Source organism: Stegastes partitus, unplaced genomic scaffold, assembly GCF_000690725.1.
Source record: "Stegastes partitus isolate 25-593 unplaced genomic scaffold, Stegastes_partitus-1.0.2 Scaffold1273, whole genome shotgun sequence".
Taxonomy (NCBI): domain Eukaryota; kingdom Metazoa; phylum Chordata; class Actinopteri; family Pomacentridae; genus Stegastes; species Stegastes partitus.
In genome coordinates, this window is record NW_007579004.1 from 5358 (window position 1) to 24274 (window position 18917).

Here is an 18917-nt window from a genome sequence, read left to right on the forward strand (position 1 = left end):
CTTCGTGTGGTCTTTCTCCCTCTCTTTTATGTCCAACGTTATGCAATGGTGTGTTTCTTTTATTCCAAGCCTCGGAGGCTCGGGCTCTGACGGAGGAGGATAGAGGACCTCAACAGGTGGAGATTTTTATTCTAGGGATAGAAGAGGAGGAGGAGGTGGAGGAGGAAGAAGAGGGTAGTGAAGTGTTCCTTAATAATAAGCCCTCTGATCTGCTTACACTGCTCTGTTTTCTTGCCTCAAAGGGTAACTCAGCTTATGACAGCCAGTCCTAGTAGAGTCCCGGCCTGCTAACATGACCCCATGCAGTATCTACACCATCTGTCTGCAGTGGGACTCCAAGGCAACACTCAGAGGGGAGACGCAGGGAGAGGGATGGAAGGGGGGGGAGAAAGCGAGAAGGTGGTGGGGAGGGGGGAGTTTTGTCAGCGCTCCCTGAGGACCCCCTGTGCTGCAGTTTTGATCTGCTAATTATGTTTAATTGAGACTGTGTAATTCACAAGCGTTGCCTCTATTTCCCCCCCTCCTCTTATCTCACCCGGAGCTTTTCGCAAAACTCCGCTCGCTGACGAGGGAAACATGACACACCATCAGCAATAAGCGTTCAGGCGCAGTAATTTCGAAGGGATCGGCGTTTTAATTTTGAAGGGAGAGCGAGGTATCTGCACGGGGACCTCTAGATTGGGTTACAACACTTCGGCGGATATTGAAATGTTTTTATCTGTGCGCAGTTGAGCGGAGGCGCGACGCGACGACTTGTTTGACGCCGAGACAGTCGTCACAGCGCGCACAGAAACACACACTCACAGGAACGCGCGCACACACACACGCTCACAAACACACAAACACACAACAGTGACAGAGACATGCTTGAGCAAATGCGCACACGCGGTTTGGCGAGATGGCACCAGGTGATGCCATAAGCGACGACTGATGCCGTGCGCCATACCTCCTTCTTTGCGCCTTCTTCGTTATCGTTTTATTTATTTATTTTTTTGGGGGGGAGGACAAGAATACACACTAGGACAAGCGACAATCAGAGAGACAGAAAAGCCGACAAGGGCAGACAAGGAAGCGACATGTCAGTTTTAACGAGCAGTGAAGTTTTTTTTTTGTTTTTTTTGGAAGGGTAGACATGGCGAAGAAATACCCCTAGCGCGCGTCCCTCTTAACTCGCCACATATCTTTTTGATATTTTATAATGGGAAGATGAAGTCACCCAAGTCTGCACCCCTCACCCTCCTCCTCCTCTTCCTCCCCCCCATCTACCCCCTTTTATATGTTTAATTAACTAAGGCTGATGTGTAAGTACCTTCAGCCAGCGAAGCGTGGGCGGGCGGGCTGCGGGGTAAAGAGACTGCCGGAGAACATTTCCTTATTTCTCTTCCACCCGGGCGCTCGGTCGCTCGGTCGGTCGGACCGCCGAGCATCACCTCCATCGCGCGGCGCAGCGAGCTACAAAAATAACTCGACCCGTTTAAACTTGTTCCGAATTGTTTAGGGGCGGCTTTGCGCGTGAGGGGGGTGAGAGAGAGGAGAAGAAGAAGAAGCAGCAGCAGAGGGGGGAGGAGGAGGAGGAGGAGGAGGAGAGAGGGAGAGAGAGAAAGAGAGAGAGAGTGAGTGTGTGTGGATATATACCCAGATTCGTGTGTGTGTGTGTGTTTTGATGTTATTTGTGACGGAATCCCCCCTTCAGTCTCCAAGAATCCGCGAGCGGCGCGAGGAGGAGGAGGACAGGAGAGGAGGAGGAGGAGGCGCGCGGACCTGTCCACGAGCCCTTCTTCACTGCGGAACGCGCGCGGGGCTGCCGCTGGAGATTCCACAGCGACCGTGATTTTTTAGGAGCCGAGAGTCCAACTGATCTCCGTGCGTCAGCGGCGGCGGCGGCTCTTCTCCCTCTCTCTCTCTCTCTCTCTCTCTCTCTCTCTCGCTCTCTCTCTCTCTCTCTCCAAGCTCCTCCGTTCAATGGACGGCGTCTGACATCTCCACCGAGAGGAATACTACCTTACCTATACCTTCATACCTACCGGGGGGGAGAGAGAGGAGGTGGCGGTGGAGTGGAGTAAAAAAGGGGGGAGGAGGAGGAGGTCTTCAGAGCCAGACAGGTGGATTTATCCGTGTGATGGTGTCTTTTGGGGGAGGTTTGGGGGGACTGGATGGAGGAGAAATTGATGGATTAATCTGAACGGAGGAGAGTCGTATGTGATTCCCCCCACTCCTGCCGAGGGCACCCGAATGGAGTAACAGGCTGCAATGTCATCTCCACCTGGCCGCCTGGAGAGATGTGTCACGGGAATGGGGTGAGCTTAATTAGTGGTTTGTGTGGGCTTCTTCTTTTCTTTTCTTTTTCTTTCTTTTTTTTTTTTAGTTCACAACTAAACTCTGTCCTCTCGGGGAGGTGAGCAGCAGTCGTCGGGGTCCTGTGCTTGAATATGTGCCGCACACTCACTCTCCTTAAAGTGGAGCAGAAGCGGGGGTGGAGGTGGTGGTGGTGGTGGTAGTGGTGGTGGGGCGGCTGGTTTGGGTTCCTCTCCGCTCCTTCGTTCGTCCGAGTCCTCGACACACAACCTGCTGCATGCCCTACATAGACGAGCCCGGCACCGGAGAGAGGGAGCGTGAGGGGAATATTCGCAACGGAGCCACAGGCTGTTTTTACTCCCCCTCTCTCCCCCTCTCTCTCTCTATCTCTCTCACACACACACATTAAGCGAGAGAGAGCACTAATTTGTCTTTCAGCCTACACCAATCCACCTTTGAATTTAACTTGTGTTTCCGTCACGCAGGCTTCCAATCCAATAATCCCCCAAAGACGCAAACACTGCTCACTGACACCCACAAACACACGTTTTTTGTTTTTTTGTTTTTTTGGTTACGCGCATGCACACGCGTAAAAACGCACAGGCACACACGCGAGTAGCCGCTCGGAGTGAGCTGGTATTTGATGCAAACACTTAAAATGCTAATGAGTCATTATCGGAACATAATGACATCGGGTTCTAATGTTTGTGGCGCGCACAGGCTCCGGGGCTGCAGACGCGCGTCCGCTCCTGGAGAAGAGTCAACAAGTCCACGCAGTTGAGAGCCGCAGCGCACTAAGCAGTCGCATTTCTTTGTTTTTCAGATCAAGTTTGAACACTTTTCCTCTGGTTTCACTGACACTGTGAGAAGGAACCAAAATGCCAGTAAACGGACAGGTCACGGTGGCTGCCTGCGCGGGCCCTCACACCACGCCAGTAAAACTCAACATTCATCGCACGGACTCCGAAGAAGAAGGCGCAAAACCTCCGCGACCGCAAACCTGCAGCAGCCACGCATTGTGACACCGAAGGTAAGGACCCGCTTGGATGCGATCAGGAGGAGGAGGAGGAGGAGGAGGAGGAGAGGGGGTGAGGTGAGGGGGAGCGACGCACCGTCAGAAAGGCGCAGACTGGAGCTCCGTGCGACGCTAAGCGGCGCTGTTGCATCACATTAGCCACCGGCTGCTGATGAGAGGCCGTGTAATGAATTCATATCTCAAATTACAGTTTTCAGGCTTTGAATGCAGTCACGTTGTAGAAACACATTTTCTTCCGTTTTCCTCCCGCTTCCCGTGCCAAGTCTGACACACGAAGTGTCTTCTCCTCCTCTCAGGGACATACAAGCCTTCACACACTCTCTCTCTTGATCTCTCTCTCTTTCTCTCTCTCCCTCTCTCTCTCTCTCTCTCTCTCTCTCTTTCACACACACACACACACACACACACACAGATGTTACATGGGGGGTAACTATAACAGCACAGGACTCTGACATGACACAATATGCAGCCCCAAATCCCATAAATCTCCATCATGATCGCTCCTGTTGGCACATGAATAGCCCCTAGTTGCTAAATCTAAATATTGCGCGTGTGAATGTGTGTCCATTTATCACCATCATTTAGGGAAAATTATCATCCATTCATGCCAGGCCAGGCTCATTGTGGTGTTGTAGAGAACTGAGGAGGGAGACTGATGATGTGCTCAGCAGTAGCCTATTTTCTTGAATAGTGGGATGACACAAAAGGAGATCAACTCTGTAGGGCATAAACGCACTAGAGTGGGGAGCAGCGAATGTCTAGAGCTGTTGCTATCTTCATTAATATAAATATCTTGTACAAAGCTGCAGTGAGTTCTGGGTGTGATGTCATAACACCTTTAAAACCTCAACAGTGTTTTACAGCAGCCCTACTTTTCCGTTCTCTTTCTTTTTTGTTGTTATCACTCCAGAGAGCGTTTCACTTGGGCCTTGTGTTTTCATCTCTCGCTGACTGCTATTAACCGACTACTGAAACAAAGTTAAACAGGAGAGAAATGAAGGGGGAAAAGATCCTCGATGATGTGATGCATACCATATTCTGAGTCTCATTTTGGCTCCAGCATGACATAGTGTTGAAATGATGTGTCGAGATACATCTGACTGAGCTGTTCACTGAACCAACTCTATTGTTGGCAAAGCAGGTAGAGTACTTCAGAATTCATTGTCTCGAAGCCGCTTGTCAGCGTTGTCAGGAGAGAAGCTGTGTTGTGCGGTTAAATCTATTTAATTTCTCACTCTAAATGTGCCGGTGTCAACGTGTTATTGTGCCCCCTTTTACAAGACGGCCCTCCCGAGATCATTTTGATGGCACCTAAATGGAACTTGTGATATTCGCACTATCATTAGGTTCTTGTACCTGTGCTGCCAGCGAAGATTCAAAGGTGTCTCTCTCCGAAACGGTCCCGCTAAATAAAAATTTATTGTATTAAACGGGGCTGTTCAGAGAGATTTCTTGGAGAAAAAGGGGGGCTGCAGAAGGTGAACATTCACATTACTCTGTGTCATCTTGGGCTCCGTGTTTTGGTTTTTAATATTGTACACGACATTTTTAGAGCTGGAGCCCAAAATTAGCCCAAAATCTACATATGCCTGCAAGTGGGGAAAGGTTCAGAGTGCAGTCATGCAGAAGTCTGTTTCTTTTCATGAAAGATACATAGAGAGCTTTTACCTCTGTTGAACCGATCCCGAAGTATTGCAATTATTACTGTGCATGTACTGTGACACAGTCTGAAAGAACAGCATCTCACTAAAGTAAAATGCCTTCTTTGATCATAACACACAATTGCTGAACCATAAGAATATTGCTCTGGTGTCTTGCTGGATATTTTACGGGACTAGATGTGTTGTTTTGCCCAGCCACTTAGTGAAATGCATTTGAGTCACAAACACAAGGATAAAGCCAAGTAAGAATCCGCACATTCTCTCCTTTTTTTTTTTTTCCTCTTCTCCTTTATAGAGGATTTGAACATACAGCGTATTTTAGGTAGGAGTACACACACGAGATAGCAACCTAGAGCTTATGAGGAATAATTATAAAGATGCTTAAAAAAGAGAAAAGCCAAAGAACCTGTGGGTGGAATATGCACCTTCCTGCCCTGCATTGTAGCTGTATTTGTCCTGAAGGAGGTATTGACATATCCTGCGATAAGAGCTACAGCAAATAATCCCCCTATCTGCGCAGTGTTTTTGGTTGGAGCTCAATATCCACTAAAGTTGACAAACTGTATATTTGAAAGTACTTTAAGGTTTTCGCTTCTGCCTGCAACATTACCAGCCCAACCACGTGCAGCCACCGAGCCTCTGGCGTGGCCTTCAGCTGTCATCTGCTGAGTGAGTGCTTTCTTTAAAGTCAATTAAACCTGCCACTATGCCCGTACTGCGTCGCCTCAGATAATCTCGTCGAGACACCATCCACCACCGAAAATTTTGTGACTCTCGGTGGCCAACAGATTTAACTCGTGTTCTTGTTCACCGTTGGAGAAGTGTAAGAACGCATGCCCTGCCCTCACAGCTGCTTTCTTTGTAGATTCAATCTCAGGTCAAAAGCCGCACACACAAGGCTTGAGAGGATGTAAATGAGTGCTTCCATTTTCCTTTTCCTTGCAATTACCAGCGAAAAGGACTGAGTGACATATGATAATGAGTCATTTGACCCCCGCTGATCTTCCGTATATTGATGTGTGATAGTGCAGCCTCAGACACAAGTTAATAACCCAAAAGCCTCTTACAAACGTGAACTGTTTAATCATTTAATCAAAACACAGTCGGTGGTCTCATTTAATGAGTTAGTGAGCCGTAGTGATATTAAGTAGGGTTTGACTAATACAGGTTTTTGAAGTGATCATTTCAGAATTCAGTTGACAGTAGATGCTTCTTTATGATGATGCTGTGGTACAATTTTACGCCTTTTAGTGTTTTACACATTTAGTACGTTGAAAATTCCTCTGTTTCTACGTTTAGATCACAGGCCCGCAAAAAATCTCCACTTTAATAGGAGGTGATGAGAGATATTCCTTAATCCACAGTGAACCCCTGAACCTAATTCCTATTTAGCAGAAATTATATCAAAAGGGGTTGGTTTTGCATTCGGAGCTGTAATTTAAAGAAGGATATTGTTGTAGCATTAACCAGTAGAGTGAATAGCTGCTGCAGCCTTTTAATCCTGCAACGTTCACAGTGCAGCTAACAGCAACACTGACTCTGTTGGCGCTTTGACCTGCATAAGGGACTGTGACTAAATGGCCATAGCTGGTGTGCACCTGCACCAGTGAATATTTTATGGTTTCAAAGTGTTCCCATCTGCTTCAGATTTCCGATAAGTGTTATCCAGTGCCAGCACAGTTTTTCCAAACTTTATGGATAGGATTTTAGTAATCGGATTGGAATAAATCTGAAAATTGGGGTTTTCAAACCTGATAAATGATATTCTCATTGCTCAGGCTAGGATTTGGATTTAGGAATAAAAACCTACCTTTAATCAATCTCAGAACTTGTATCTGTGTTTTTCATGACTCAAAGGCAGATAGTTGATGCTGAAAATCAGGATAATCTTCATCCTACTTGAGAGGTGGTTTCAGGGGGGATTTAGAGACATGACAAGCATAATGGAGCTGCAACCAAGAAATTGCCATCTATACATCTTGAGTGTGAATTAGCATTTGATGTTTCTATTTTAATCAACTAATCTGTGAAAAAGGTTTCACCCCAAATGCCCCCCCGTTACAGACGGCGGAACCAGCTGGATGGTCGATGAGATGTGGTTCATTTTTAAGAACTGTCTTTGAATTATTGTGTTCCGGTTATTATTCAGTATTGCTTGTTCGGTATAACATGTTGCTGAATGGTTTTGTTTGGACTGTGGTAGCCATTTAGTCACACATTGATCGTTGCCTCTAGGATCTTATTCACTTACAGTACACCCAAATAGAAGCAGTAGTCTATAGTATTTTCCTTTTGTTCACGGAAGTCTATTTGTCTGTGAAGAGTGCTATTGTTAGTGACATTATTTGCGTAATGGAGGCCGAGATAAAGGTTAAACGGATGTCAAGTAATTTATAGATTTTATTGATCTGTATCGACAGACAGCCAGACCTGCCACGACGTCTGTTGGTCTCAGTGGTTTATGACGGAGCAAAATCCAACAGCTGCATCTTCACAGTTAATAGAAAAAGCTATGTCATTTTGGAAATGAGTCAATAGAGAGTTCTTTCAAGAGGTAAAATAATATAATAGCGCCGCACAGTCATGGCTCTTATCGGCTCGAGAGCAAAATGTGTGATTCTCGCTCTTGTCCACGATTTCTAAGCAATGCCTTACAGAGGTGTAAAGAACCTGAAGCTGCTTAAGTTGTTTTTACTCGAAATCGCTAAGACTTTGCCAATTATTGTTCTTAAAGCTGCATTAATTAATTTTTTTGGCCACTTCCCAGTTAAAGCGTTAAAGGCTGTGCACACAACTACTGAGAAACAATCACCTTACAATGTTATGGTGACCTTGCCAGCAAACAAATGCTTATTAACAAATCCAGCAGACATGGACAGCATAAGCCTTCATTTTGAGATGTGCCTCTAGGTACTTAATGAAGTTAGTCCTGTGTGCTCCAGTATTTTAATGACTGTTTTGGACTTCAGTATCTCCCCAGTGAAATATGTGGCACTAGTTAGATTCAGTAACTGTGAGGCTGATAGCACACATTGGGTTTATCAGAGCTTTTTCGCTGAAAACAGCCGCCTGTTGTGGCTGGAAAAGAGGCCGGTGAGAGTGGTGAGACTGAACCAAAACAGTAAATTTTGCGCGAGGGAAAACTGCAACAAGGACCGTCACTAAAATACGTCATAGGGCTGAGAGCAACCGCAGAGCGGGATGATGACTGTGGGTGGATACGTCACCACCAGCAACACCTTCAACATTAGACAATTTTATCCATTGTTATTATGAAAATGTTGCTTCAAGCTGCTTTAAAGCCGCTATTTAATACGACCGGAGCACTGAGAGTCAGTGGTCATTGTTAAAAAAAAGAAGGGAGATGCAAATAGATATGCTCTCCTTTGATGTCAGCATTCATCTTTCAATTGAAAGCTTAAGGCTTTCAAGATGGTGGACGCTTCATTTTGGATTGTAACCCCCACTGTGTCGACAGCAGTCTTCCTGTGGGGATTAATGAACTTTTTCTGATTTGGATACTGATTATTTGAATAAAGTACTTTTGAATTAGCTTGATTAGTATGAAGCACAACATGTGGCTTTGAGAGTGAGAGCATTTCCAGCTCCCTAGGAGGCTTAGTTTTTACCTTTAAATGATGCCTTTTACACTTTGTCAGTCTGAGGGTTTTTCCAAGCCCAAAAAAGAGGCTTAGGGGGTGTCTCAGTGCGGCCAGCCTGGCCCTGTCATTTTGGCCAACTTAACACCCAAAACCCATATTCCAATTTTATGCTTTTACAGACACCAGATTTTGGTTCAGACTGATACAACACTGTCCTAGTTAAGACATTCTTTAGCTTTTTAAATCCAATTTGATTCAGTTTTCCATGGCTATGAGGAACAGATCAGTCACATAAATGTATCAGTATTATTTCATCACTTTATTTGTCTCCAACAGGGATCATCCTGAGTGGCTCAAGTCTCACTGATTCCATGAAATGTGGTGGCCGCTTTCACAATTTCATGTATTACATATGTTATGGCAAAATTAGCTCAGTGTGTGACCGAGATGATTAATACATTTTTATAAAGAATCAGACATTATTATAACAGAGGAGATAACACACGCACAGTAGGGCTTTCTTTAAACAATAGAGCTGCACAGTCATTTTTTGCCATAGCGCCATTGCTCTATTGGCAAAAGACGGTGTAAAAAGAATAGTAAATGTAATTCTCTTGATAACCCAGCAGCTACATTACGAAAAGGAAAGGCTGGCACTGTGTGCACGGCACTAACTGTGCCAATGATGTTAAGTCCATACAGAATTTCGTCAGCCAGCTTTAGCCCAAGTAACATGGCTTTATTTTCTTCCCCATATTATTTTTTTCCTCAATTTCACATTGAATAAAATTACAGTATAAAGACAGAACAGGCAATTGAGGGGTTTTATGTGTACAGGAGAGAGAGCTTGTAAAAAGATTCAAGAAGTATGAGACAAAAACCATGGTCTTATTACTAAGCACATGCTTAACTGTGTCTGCCTGATATTTTTGTGACGCAACTTCAGTTGAAAGGAAACCTTTATTCTGTGTGTGTCAATCAAAAGAATTCCTTCTTCCTAAATGTTCGGACAAGCTGTAGGTTTGTATGCTTCTGCTGAGAAGCGCATGCTTTGCTGACTTAATCATTGAAGAAAAACAATTAGAATTTATGGTTCAGTTAAAATTGTGGGTTTTTTTTGTGATGCTTTGAGCTTAATTTAGCTCCTTTCAGACATGGGATACGAAACATCGCTGCTTCGCCAGTCTGTAAAAGAGTCGGAATTCTGTCATTCAGACAAAGGTTCCTTTTAATGTTAATGTGGCTCACGGCTTCATTCAGACAAATCCATGACAGTGATGGAGAGAGCCGCGATGTTTGCCATCAAGTGAAGCATAATGTATGAGGTTGTGCCGTCCACTCTGTACATCAACGTCTTGTGTCAGTACATAGTAATCTTCATTCAAAGCCCAGTAATGTGACTGCTTGCGATGCCTGGAACCCATGTACATGTGCAATATAAATGAAAATCTTCGTGTCTTTCTTGAAATGCCTTTTGTTTCTTTATGTGTAACATGTTTAATTAAAAAGAGAAGATTTTAAAATGTATCCTTTGGTGTTAACAGACTATTACTCATGTCATGCAACCAGTCAGATAGTGCTGTAGGCGGGACAGTGTTTGAGTGGTGACTACAGATTGAGAGAGGCAGCTGCATCAGAGCCAAAGTAGCACATTATTAAATTAACTAATTGGGAACTTGTTAAAACAATGAACAATACCGCAACCTGGAAAACTGTGGGATATTGGATCCGCTAGTCGACGAGGCAGATGTTCAGACGGTGTCAGAATAACAAAAAGGAGCCTGAAAGGGCTTTTGACACAAGAGAACCTGCATATTGCTGCAGTCGCACTATTTTACTGTAAGTTTCAAATTGTCATTCTTTTTAAAGGAGGAACATTTTGTCTTTGGATCTGTGGCAGGGTATTACTCACAGCAGCATAGACACACCATCTAAACTGATGTCAAATTTTAGGAAAAAGGTGAATTGGTTTTATTTTGTCCCATGAAGACAGAAAAAAAACTGCATATCACATTCCAACATGGCACTCGATCATCATTCATGAAGGTTTCTTACTGGCGACAGAGGCCAAATGAGGGCTCCCTCATGCTGCCATGTTTTTTGGTCCATAGCATACGGGCAGTAGAGTTCGTCTCCGGCCGAGCCAGTTGAGAGTACGCTGGGGTTTCTCCGTCTGAGCTGACTGTAGGACAAAGAGTCATTTCAGGGTGTTTGTAATGCTTTCAAAAAATGATTTACTGCTTTACTACGAATCCTTTCCTGGTGATTGTGTATCGGGAAAAATGCTTTTTGGGCCAGCGTGTGCCCGATAATACTGAAATGTGGTCATTGTGCCTTGGAGATTAGAAGACGCCTGGCAGGGGAAAATGTTACATTAACCTAAGTGTGTGAAGTGTGATGTTGTTTTTTATAGCGGGTTTGCTTGACATAGACTGAAATGTAGGTGACCTTTCAGCTTGATGGACCAATGCTTTTCATAAGAATGTGCCTGACAGTGAAAGTTGTATTTGTACCTGAGTGTGAGCTAGACTTTCTCCCGACGCAGTCTGTATGTGCACTGGTATCCATAGTGCCAGGGCTAGAAGGGGTCTCGCTGACCTGTATTGTAAGCCCTGCACACTGTTGCCTCGCACCGTTAATGTGTGCAATCCAACAAACCAAGTTGCTAGTGTTTCTACTTGTAGATAATGTTGCTAGCAAGCTAAGGTCTGCTGCCCTACACCTGTGGCTCCTTCATGTCAGTGCCATAGCCTGCTGTCATCCTGTCAGTCACCATCACGTCACACCGCTGACAAGAGAGTGACGTTACTGTTTAATGCAAATGGGGTTGAAGATAAAAATGTTTCGATGGAGTGGATGCAAATAAATTCTCCACCTGTGCTTGTACACCCAAGGTCATGTTCACGAGAAAACTACACAAGACAAGCTTCCCATTTTGGGGGAAGATTTGTTTAAGAGTTTGAGCTTCCTTCTTCCAAGAAAGGAATGTTTTCAAAATTAAACTCTTCTATCCATTATTGATTTGGTTGAAGTCGTCCAAGCTTTTATCTCTTCTCATTTCGACTGCTGTAACTCTGCGTTTTTTCCTTAGTCAGAGGTCTCTCTTGTCTCCAATTTGTACAAATATTGCACCACGGAGACTTCCAGGAGCACTGACTCTGCTTTTATTGATTTTGCCGTTGATTTTTTTTGGGAATTATTCAAGGCGTTGGTGAAGCCCAGTGTAACTGCGAAAGTGCTGTACAAAAATAATTATTACTTCAATTATATAATTGTAGAACAACCAGTAAATCTGTACGGTAGTAATTGCATTTTTCTAAAACCCAGGTCTTGATTTAAGTGGTGCATTGTGGCGCTTAAGTAGATTTATGTCTTTACACTCGACCGGGTGGGTTTTCGATGATATGCTGCTTATCTTGAAGATACGCACACTGATGTGATAAATATGTAAACAAAGCAGAAATCTACATGATGTGCTGGTTTCACATATCTGCATACCGTGAAATATAACATGGTAATCTAATACTGAGGGTTATTATCGACTAGAAAGCAATAAACTACGCTATGCAGTTAATGGTGCCCTTCTGATTATTTGCTACATTAAAAACAAATTGAAAGAGACGGAGACTGACATTTACCTTGCCATGAATGCAGTCAACTTTTTAGGACATCATCAAAATAAATGATGCTGCTCTCTGCCTGGAAGTCTCCGACATGTGTTGACTTTAACCAGATTTCCACACGAATGAGACCTTGATCAGCCCATGATTTAGTGTGTCACGTCTAGTCAGTTTACATTCTTTTTTTCAACCTGATCTTGTTGAGAACTCTGCCAGGCAGCAAGATGCAGAGGCCAAAAATATTCCCTGAACAGCCACAGATCATCCAAAATATATTACGCCAGGTATAATGCTCCCTTCCATGCCGGCGACAGGTGCTGTCTCAGCCAGACAGTGCATCTGGTGATGTGGGAATATTTGAAGCCTCTGTCTCCTCCTGCCAAGTGTAGTTTTTAACAGCAATGAGCAACACATCAAAAAACATATGCTGATCAGACTCCGGTGCTCAAAGACGTATGATCAAGGGCTGATCTCATGTTGGACACGTTTAAGAGGCTGCCATCACACGTGTGCTTTGACCGTAGACCAAAATCACTTCACAGTGCAATATTTCAGACTCTGGATCCGTACCATGGGCGGATTCACCTGTCTGGTAAAATAATGGCTTTTTTGCATTAAAGCACACAGTAGGTCTTCTTAATTTAAATGCTCTCTAATGACTTTTTAAAAATATGACAGCACCATTATGTAAAGAGCCACAATGCGGTGTCACTTTAGTTATGAGATGGAAATAATAATTGAGCCTTCTCGGGTCTCTCACAGGCTTCAGCAGTGATGGATTTAGAAACTTATTTCCCATTGATGTCTTAATTAACGGCTGTTGTAAGCACGAGGGATGCTCACCACCACTTGAGTGGTAAATCCTCTCATATGTTTTCACAGCATTTCACAATTTATTGAATTCCGTGGCCTATTTTATAATGTTTGATAGTGCTCAAGCATAGAACGACAAGACGGTATGCTGTGACTACCACTGAATCCTTATTTGCTCCGGCGGGTAGGAGTGTGATATATATATACCTTAAAACAATATCAGTTTGTCTACTTTCATAGATTACTATTTTTACTGTTACTATATATGTTTATCCTGTAATATTTATCCCTTTAATATCTTTGTGTGCATCCTTCAATTGCAGCAATAATGAGAATAATACTGGGATTCTATGATTTTGCAGCAACATGATAAATTACATGTATTTATTACTTGCTGTACGTATTCGAGCAGTTTATATTATTTTATTCATGAGCAAGCTAATTTTTTTTTTAAGTGTTACTACTGTATCATAATACATTTTTAGTTTCATTATATAAAATTACTTAAATAGTGATTAGACACTATATTTTTATAGACTGATCTGACGTACGAAGAGCGTCCTCAACAGACATTGGTTCATTTACAATTTTTTTAAGGTTTATTGATTTTTATCTTCTGTGTGCATACGAGACGTTAATTAAGTGAATGAAGCCTATAAATAGACCCGACTAGTGCGATTCATGTCGTGACTTCTGCAGAGAAGCGATCCTGGACCGGAGCTTTTTGAATCACGAGACTGACATGCCAAATTTGCGGCACATTGACATTATAATGTGCATGTCTGAAAGTGGCTTGAGCAGAAAAGCATGAAAGTAGGGGGGGGAAAGCGATGTGGATAAATTTTAATCATGGAAGGGAACAAAAAGTCCTTTTGAAAAGCAGCTATGTGCACATGCCAAGTTAGTCTCTAATCTTCCACATATAATACCAAAGACCCACTCAGATGTCCTCACGTTACCTGCAGACGAGAACCATTTATCACTCTACAAGGGCCTGTACAAATCAATTATTTTATTTTCTTAACATTTTACAGCTCTATGTAGTCTTCAGATGAAATTTGGTGTATTAATAAATGTCTTGACTCTCATCAATAATAGATTGTTTAAGAGATTGGCGCACATGTCATGCATGAAAATGAGAACAAACTCCATTTTTGGTTAAAAATTAAAGGGTGAATTTATGCCATGATTACATCAGATTGTCTAACAAGGCTTACCGATGATTGTCTACAACCGTCTTGTGTCATTTTAATGTTTCAGGTCTTTTCAATAATTGAAAGCTAGAAAAACCACATCGTATATTCATAAGGATGGCCTAGTCTCAGCTCAGCATACTCTGCAGTGTTCTTGTAACAACGGTATTTATTCAGTTTGGGGTCAGCCACACTTTTATCAAGCAAATTTTAATGAATTTAAATTCCTTCAAAAGTTGCAGATATAAACAAACGACTCTTTCAAATGTGTACAAAGCACTGTGTGATTTCCTACCTGATATATTCATTTTGTCTGTCATTCTACACAATGTGAGTTCTTGGACTAATATTTCTAGGTGATATCAATATTTTACATTCACAGCTTAGGTTCCATACATCCCAATTCTAATGTAAAATTGAATGACGCCTATCCAGCTATATCATAACATTGCCTCTTTTCGTCTCTCCAAGGTCAGAACTACTCTGTATTAAAGACTATGCACTTCATAATAACTTTATGTTTTGCCCTTACTTCCCTCTTCTTGCCCCACCGTCACCTTTTGCCTTTTTGTCTCCTCCAGAGAGGCTGTTTCTTCCTTTCTCTTGCTTGACATCCTGCAGCACAAAAACACAAATGCCCTCAAAGTCAAACACATATAGGCATAGCTCCAAACACAGTCACAAAACAAAAATGCAATCCCCAAATGAATGAGGGAATGTGCCCTTTGTGGTGTTCAGCTTTGTCCTTGTTTATTCGTATTTATTACAAATGAAATATAAATGACAGAACCCTTGCGGACATTTTCTCTCCCCTCCCATTTCCACACATACCGCAAGCATGTGAAAAAAACTAAAGAAGATAGAACTGGCCAAAAGTCGGTCTCCCTAACAAATGTACACACATTTCTCTGCATTGCTGAAATTTTGATGTGGAAAAAGGCTGTTGGGCTGTTAAAAGACTGTGTCTAGGGGAGCGGGGAGCAGGCAGGCGTTTTTATCGAGGACAAGCAGGAAGGCACTTGGAACTTACATCAATGTTAAACAAATAAAAATGTGATATTTCAAACAAGCCCTTTCCACCATATTCCGCTGCTGAATCAAGACAACAAACATTTGTGTTTTGCAATTCACTGTTGTGGTGGGTGGATAATGATACACACTGCGCTTTAGTAAATGCAGAGCAATCTCTGCAAATGTAAACCTTGGCACTCCCAGGTCAGGAAAAGCATATTTAAGTATGTGATTTGAAAGTAAACCTGTATTAAGATTCATCCTAGGTGGTGCACTGCAACTGCATTCAATTGAAATCATTTTTTCCCCCAAGTTTATGTTATCTAAATGTACCGTCTTCAAAATGTTGCTGTAGTATAATTTTGTAAAATCTGAAATTATTAGAGCCACAATTAAGTATTTTTTACTTGATTTGATTCATCCTGTATCTTGCCAATACAAGACAATCTAACATTTCTACAATGTAAAATATGACATTTTCTCAGAGTAGAACAATTATGTCCTGGACTTACAGGACCGTGCAAAGGTTTTTGGCACACCAACTGTACAGTCAGTGATAATGAACTGTCTTCAGTAACAAGAACAACACCGAGTCCTGCAACAGATGGTGTTGTCCCCAGAGAGTCCTGAACTCAACGTCATGGCATCAGTCGGAGATTAATGTAAAGAGACAGAAGACACTGAGGCAGACTAAGTCCAGAGAAGAACTGTGGCAACTTTTCTGTTACCCCGTTTTTCACCAAGGCAGTTTTGTTTTGGAGCTCGTGCTGATACGAACCAGTTCTTTGCCTTTTAAAAGCCAAACAACCAGCTCTTGGTCGAGGAGAATTGGCTCCAGAGTGCCACCAACACTTTGCTACTCTACCAAAGACGAGGAAACGTCAGCGCATCAGTGTGACTGTGTAACTACAGCAGCAGCACATTCAAAACGATGATCGTCGACTTTCCAGCAATGGTTCATTGCACTCAACAGAAGCTCAGGATAGAGTAGAGGGAGCTTTAATAACAAAACTGGTGTTTGCACGGATGCATACAGTGACATAAAGATGTGGCTCTATGGGGGCTCTCCAGTCCGTGGAAGCAAGCTGGTTTTTTAAAGGTTCGGAAGTTAAACCAACTCCAAACCAGCATTAGCACCCGCCCACAGCTACTAACTAGTTCACATTGGTGGAAGCTGGGTGAAAGATGCTTGAAGCAACCAACCAACCAGAACTATGAAAAAATGCATCAGAGAATTGGTTTTCTTTGAAAGGCAAAGGATGATCACATCAAATTTTGACTTACTGTACTTTGTGTGAAGTTATTCAATAAATAAAAAAATATTCATGGAATTGTATTCAAAAGCATCCTTGATTCACTATTAGTCCCCAAATTCCTTGCATCGTATCGTGTTTCTTTAATGCTTTCTACAAAATTCACCACCTTTACTCAAGATGGACACAAGTATTGTTAATGGCTAACATTAAGAAAGAGTGAAAAATTCCAACTGAACAAAAATTAAGTCATCTGCTCAAACCATCAATACATAGTTTAAGGAAAAAAAAGTGTCATAAACGCACCTTTAAATCAAATCGCATCATAAGTGACAGTTGTCTGTCATAGTTCAACACTCAAAGGGTATAAGAGAACACCATGATATTCAGATTGTGTTGGGGAACACTATCTAGTCTTGTCAGACCCTCTTAAAATAATTGTAAAATTGGCTGGATGCACTTCCATGTACCGCTAAATTTAATTGAATATGACATGCTCGGTGCCCCACTGGAAGCCAGTGACGCTGGAAGAAGTGACACCTGCCAACATGACTCCAAGCATTAAGTGATTCTAACCAGTTTGTTTTGTGCTGCTCGAACTTTTTGTTTAAAGGTTTTCGTGTGAGCCCAGATCATGAATTAGCAGCTGTGATCGAATTAGCACCGGATCAATAAATCACTGTAGGAGCTGTTTGCTTCTGAAACTGCAAAGCTCCGTTTTTCCATTTCCAAACATTAAATACATAGGCTGCAATGACTGGGTGTGGATGTGGAGTCCTATAATTACATTTTCAATAAGTAACGTATGATGAGTAATCGATTACATTTATCACATAAATGACCCAACAGTGGGTGCACCGTCCTGCTGATATATGTTGATTTAACAGTCATTGTGTCTGTTCGTTGACTTTCAGCTGCTTCATTGATCTCACACACATTTGTCGCTGTTTTTCTGTCGTCGTTTTTCACCAACGTGTCAGGTGGTTATCCTGCTCTCTCTTCCTATTGTCTGATTTGTTTCAAGTTAAATTTCACTGTAGCCCCTTGAAAAGAATCGTATTGTTTTGAAGCGGGCTAACCTTTGTGTAAATTGTGTCTCCATCTGGCAGAAACGGTAATCTTTGAGCACAATGCCAACCGTTTTAAGTCACTGAGCAAATCTGTGATGTGGGCAGAGACTCAGAGGTCTGGAAGCAGGCTAAGCCGTAGCAGCACCTCATTACCAGGTTACTGTCAAGAATACAACCCAAGTAATTAGCAGACAAACTACTGGTTCTCCTTCCGTCTTGATGTCCGGCTCCGAGCCCTTCCTGTGCCTGATCTTTGATCTAATCTGCTAATATCTAAAGCATCCCCTCCTTCTGTTGTTTCCAGTCTTTGTGTGAAGCCAAACCAACTGTAGGTTTACACTGATCTGCTACACGCTTGAAATACAGAGTGAATACACTGATTTCATAGGTACAATGAGGTAAATGAATAGATGCAGCTTTCCATGAAAGAAAAGAAATAGAATGAAAGTATTTGTATGACTTAAGCTAAAGACAATAATCACCTGGTATGCAGATGATAAAAGATAATTAAATTGAGCATGTGCAATATTTCACAGAGTGACTTTTTAAAATATATTTATCAGTTCAAATTGATGAAATGATAAATGACAGCTGGATGAATATTTAATCTGTCAATCTTAAAGACATTATTCAAATTCATTAAACTGGTGTGTGTGTGTCTCTGTGTGTCTGTGTGTCTGTGTGTGTGTGTGTGTGTGTGTGAGCCTACTGTCAATATTTACTTGATGCGCGATTTTCTCTCTCTCTGTGTTTAAGCCTCACATTTCCAAAATGTTGTTCCAGTTTTTCTGTACATATCACAAACCCAAAACACACACACACACTGTAAATGCTGTATTCTCATGGTACTACATTCAGCTGTCATTTGTTCATTTTTAACATTGTGTCTTTGGAGTCCAAATCATAAACATGTGCATATGTCGGTGTATTTACCGTCCGTGCAACGATGAAACAAGACATTTTTTTCCAAGAGGAAGCGTTCTTCATGCAGCCATGTATTTCCTTTCAACTTCACATTTCCATGTCAATAGGTCCATTGTTTACCACCTGTTTACCTAATCCAATGCTGCTCCTAACCACAGCTGACATGCTTTCCGCAGGCAGCGACCCCTCCTTGCATGCCCAAGATGTTAGTGACTCTGTGCAGCTCTGCTCCCATCAGTCACACAGTGTTTCTGTCTTGCCACAGTGTGTGTTAACATCACAGGCTACACTCACACCGTGTCCAAACTCTATACTGTGTTCCACTGTTATTAACTGCTTTGTGTGACATTGCACTGCTTGTGCATTTATAATACAAGCTGGTAAACTTCGGTGTGAGTTTGCTGATAGATGCCAATTAAACTGACTATGGAAAGCGACT

The 18917-nt window shown here is 42.5% G+C and overlaps 1 protein-coding gene across 1 annotated transcript in view; it reads left to right on the forward strand.

The window, feature by feature from the left end:
* Nucleotides 1-2279: 2279 nt before the first annotated feature.
* Nucleotides 2280-18917, forward strand: part of LOC103369342 (glutamate receptor ionotropic, NMDA 2A-like) — a 99793-nt gene continuing 83155 nt past the window's right edge. The window contains exons 1-2 of the mRNA XM_008298033.1: nt 2280-2297; nt 3119-3325. Of these exons, the coding sequence (XP_008296255.1) occupies nt 2280-2297; nt 3119-3325 (225 nt within the window). The remainder of the gene's footprint in view (nt 2298-3118; nt 3326-18917) is intronic.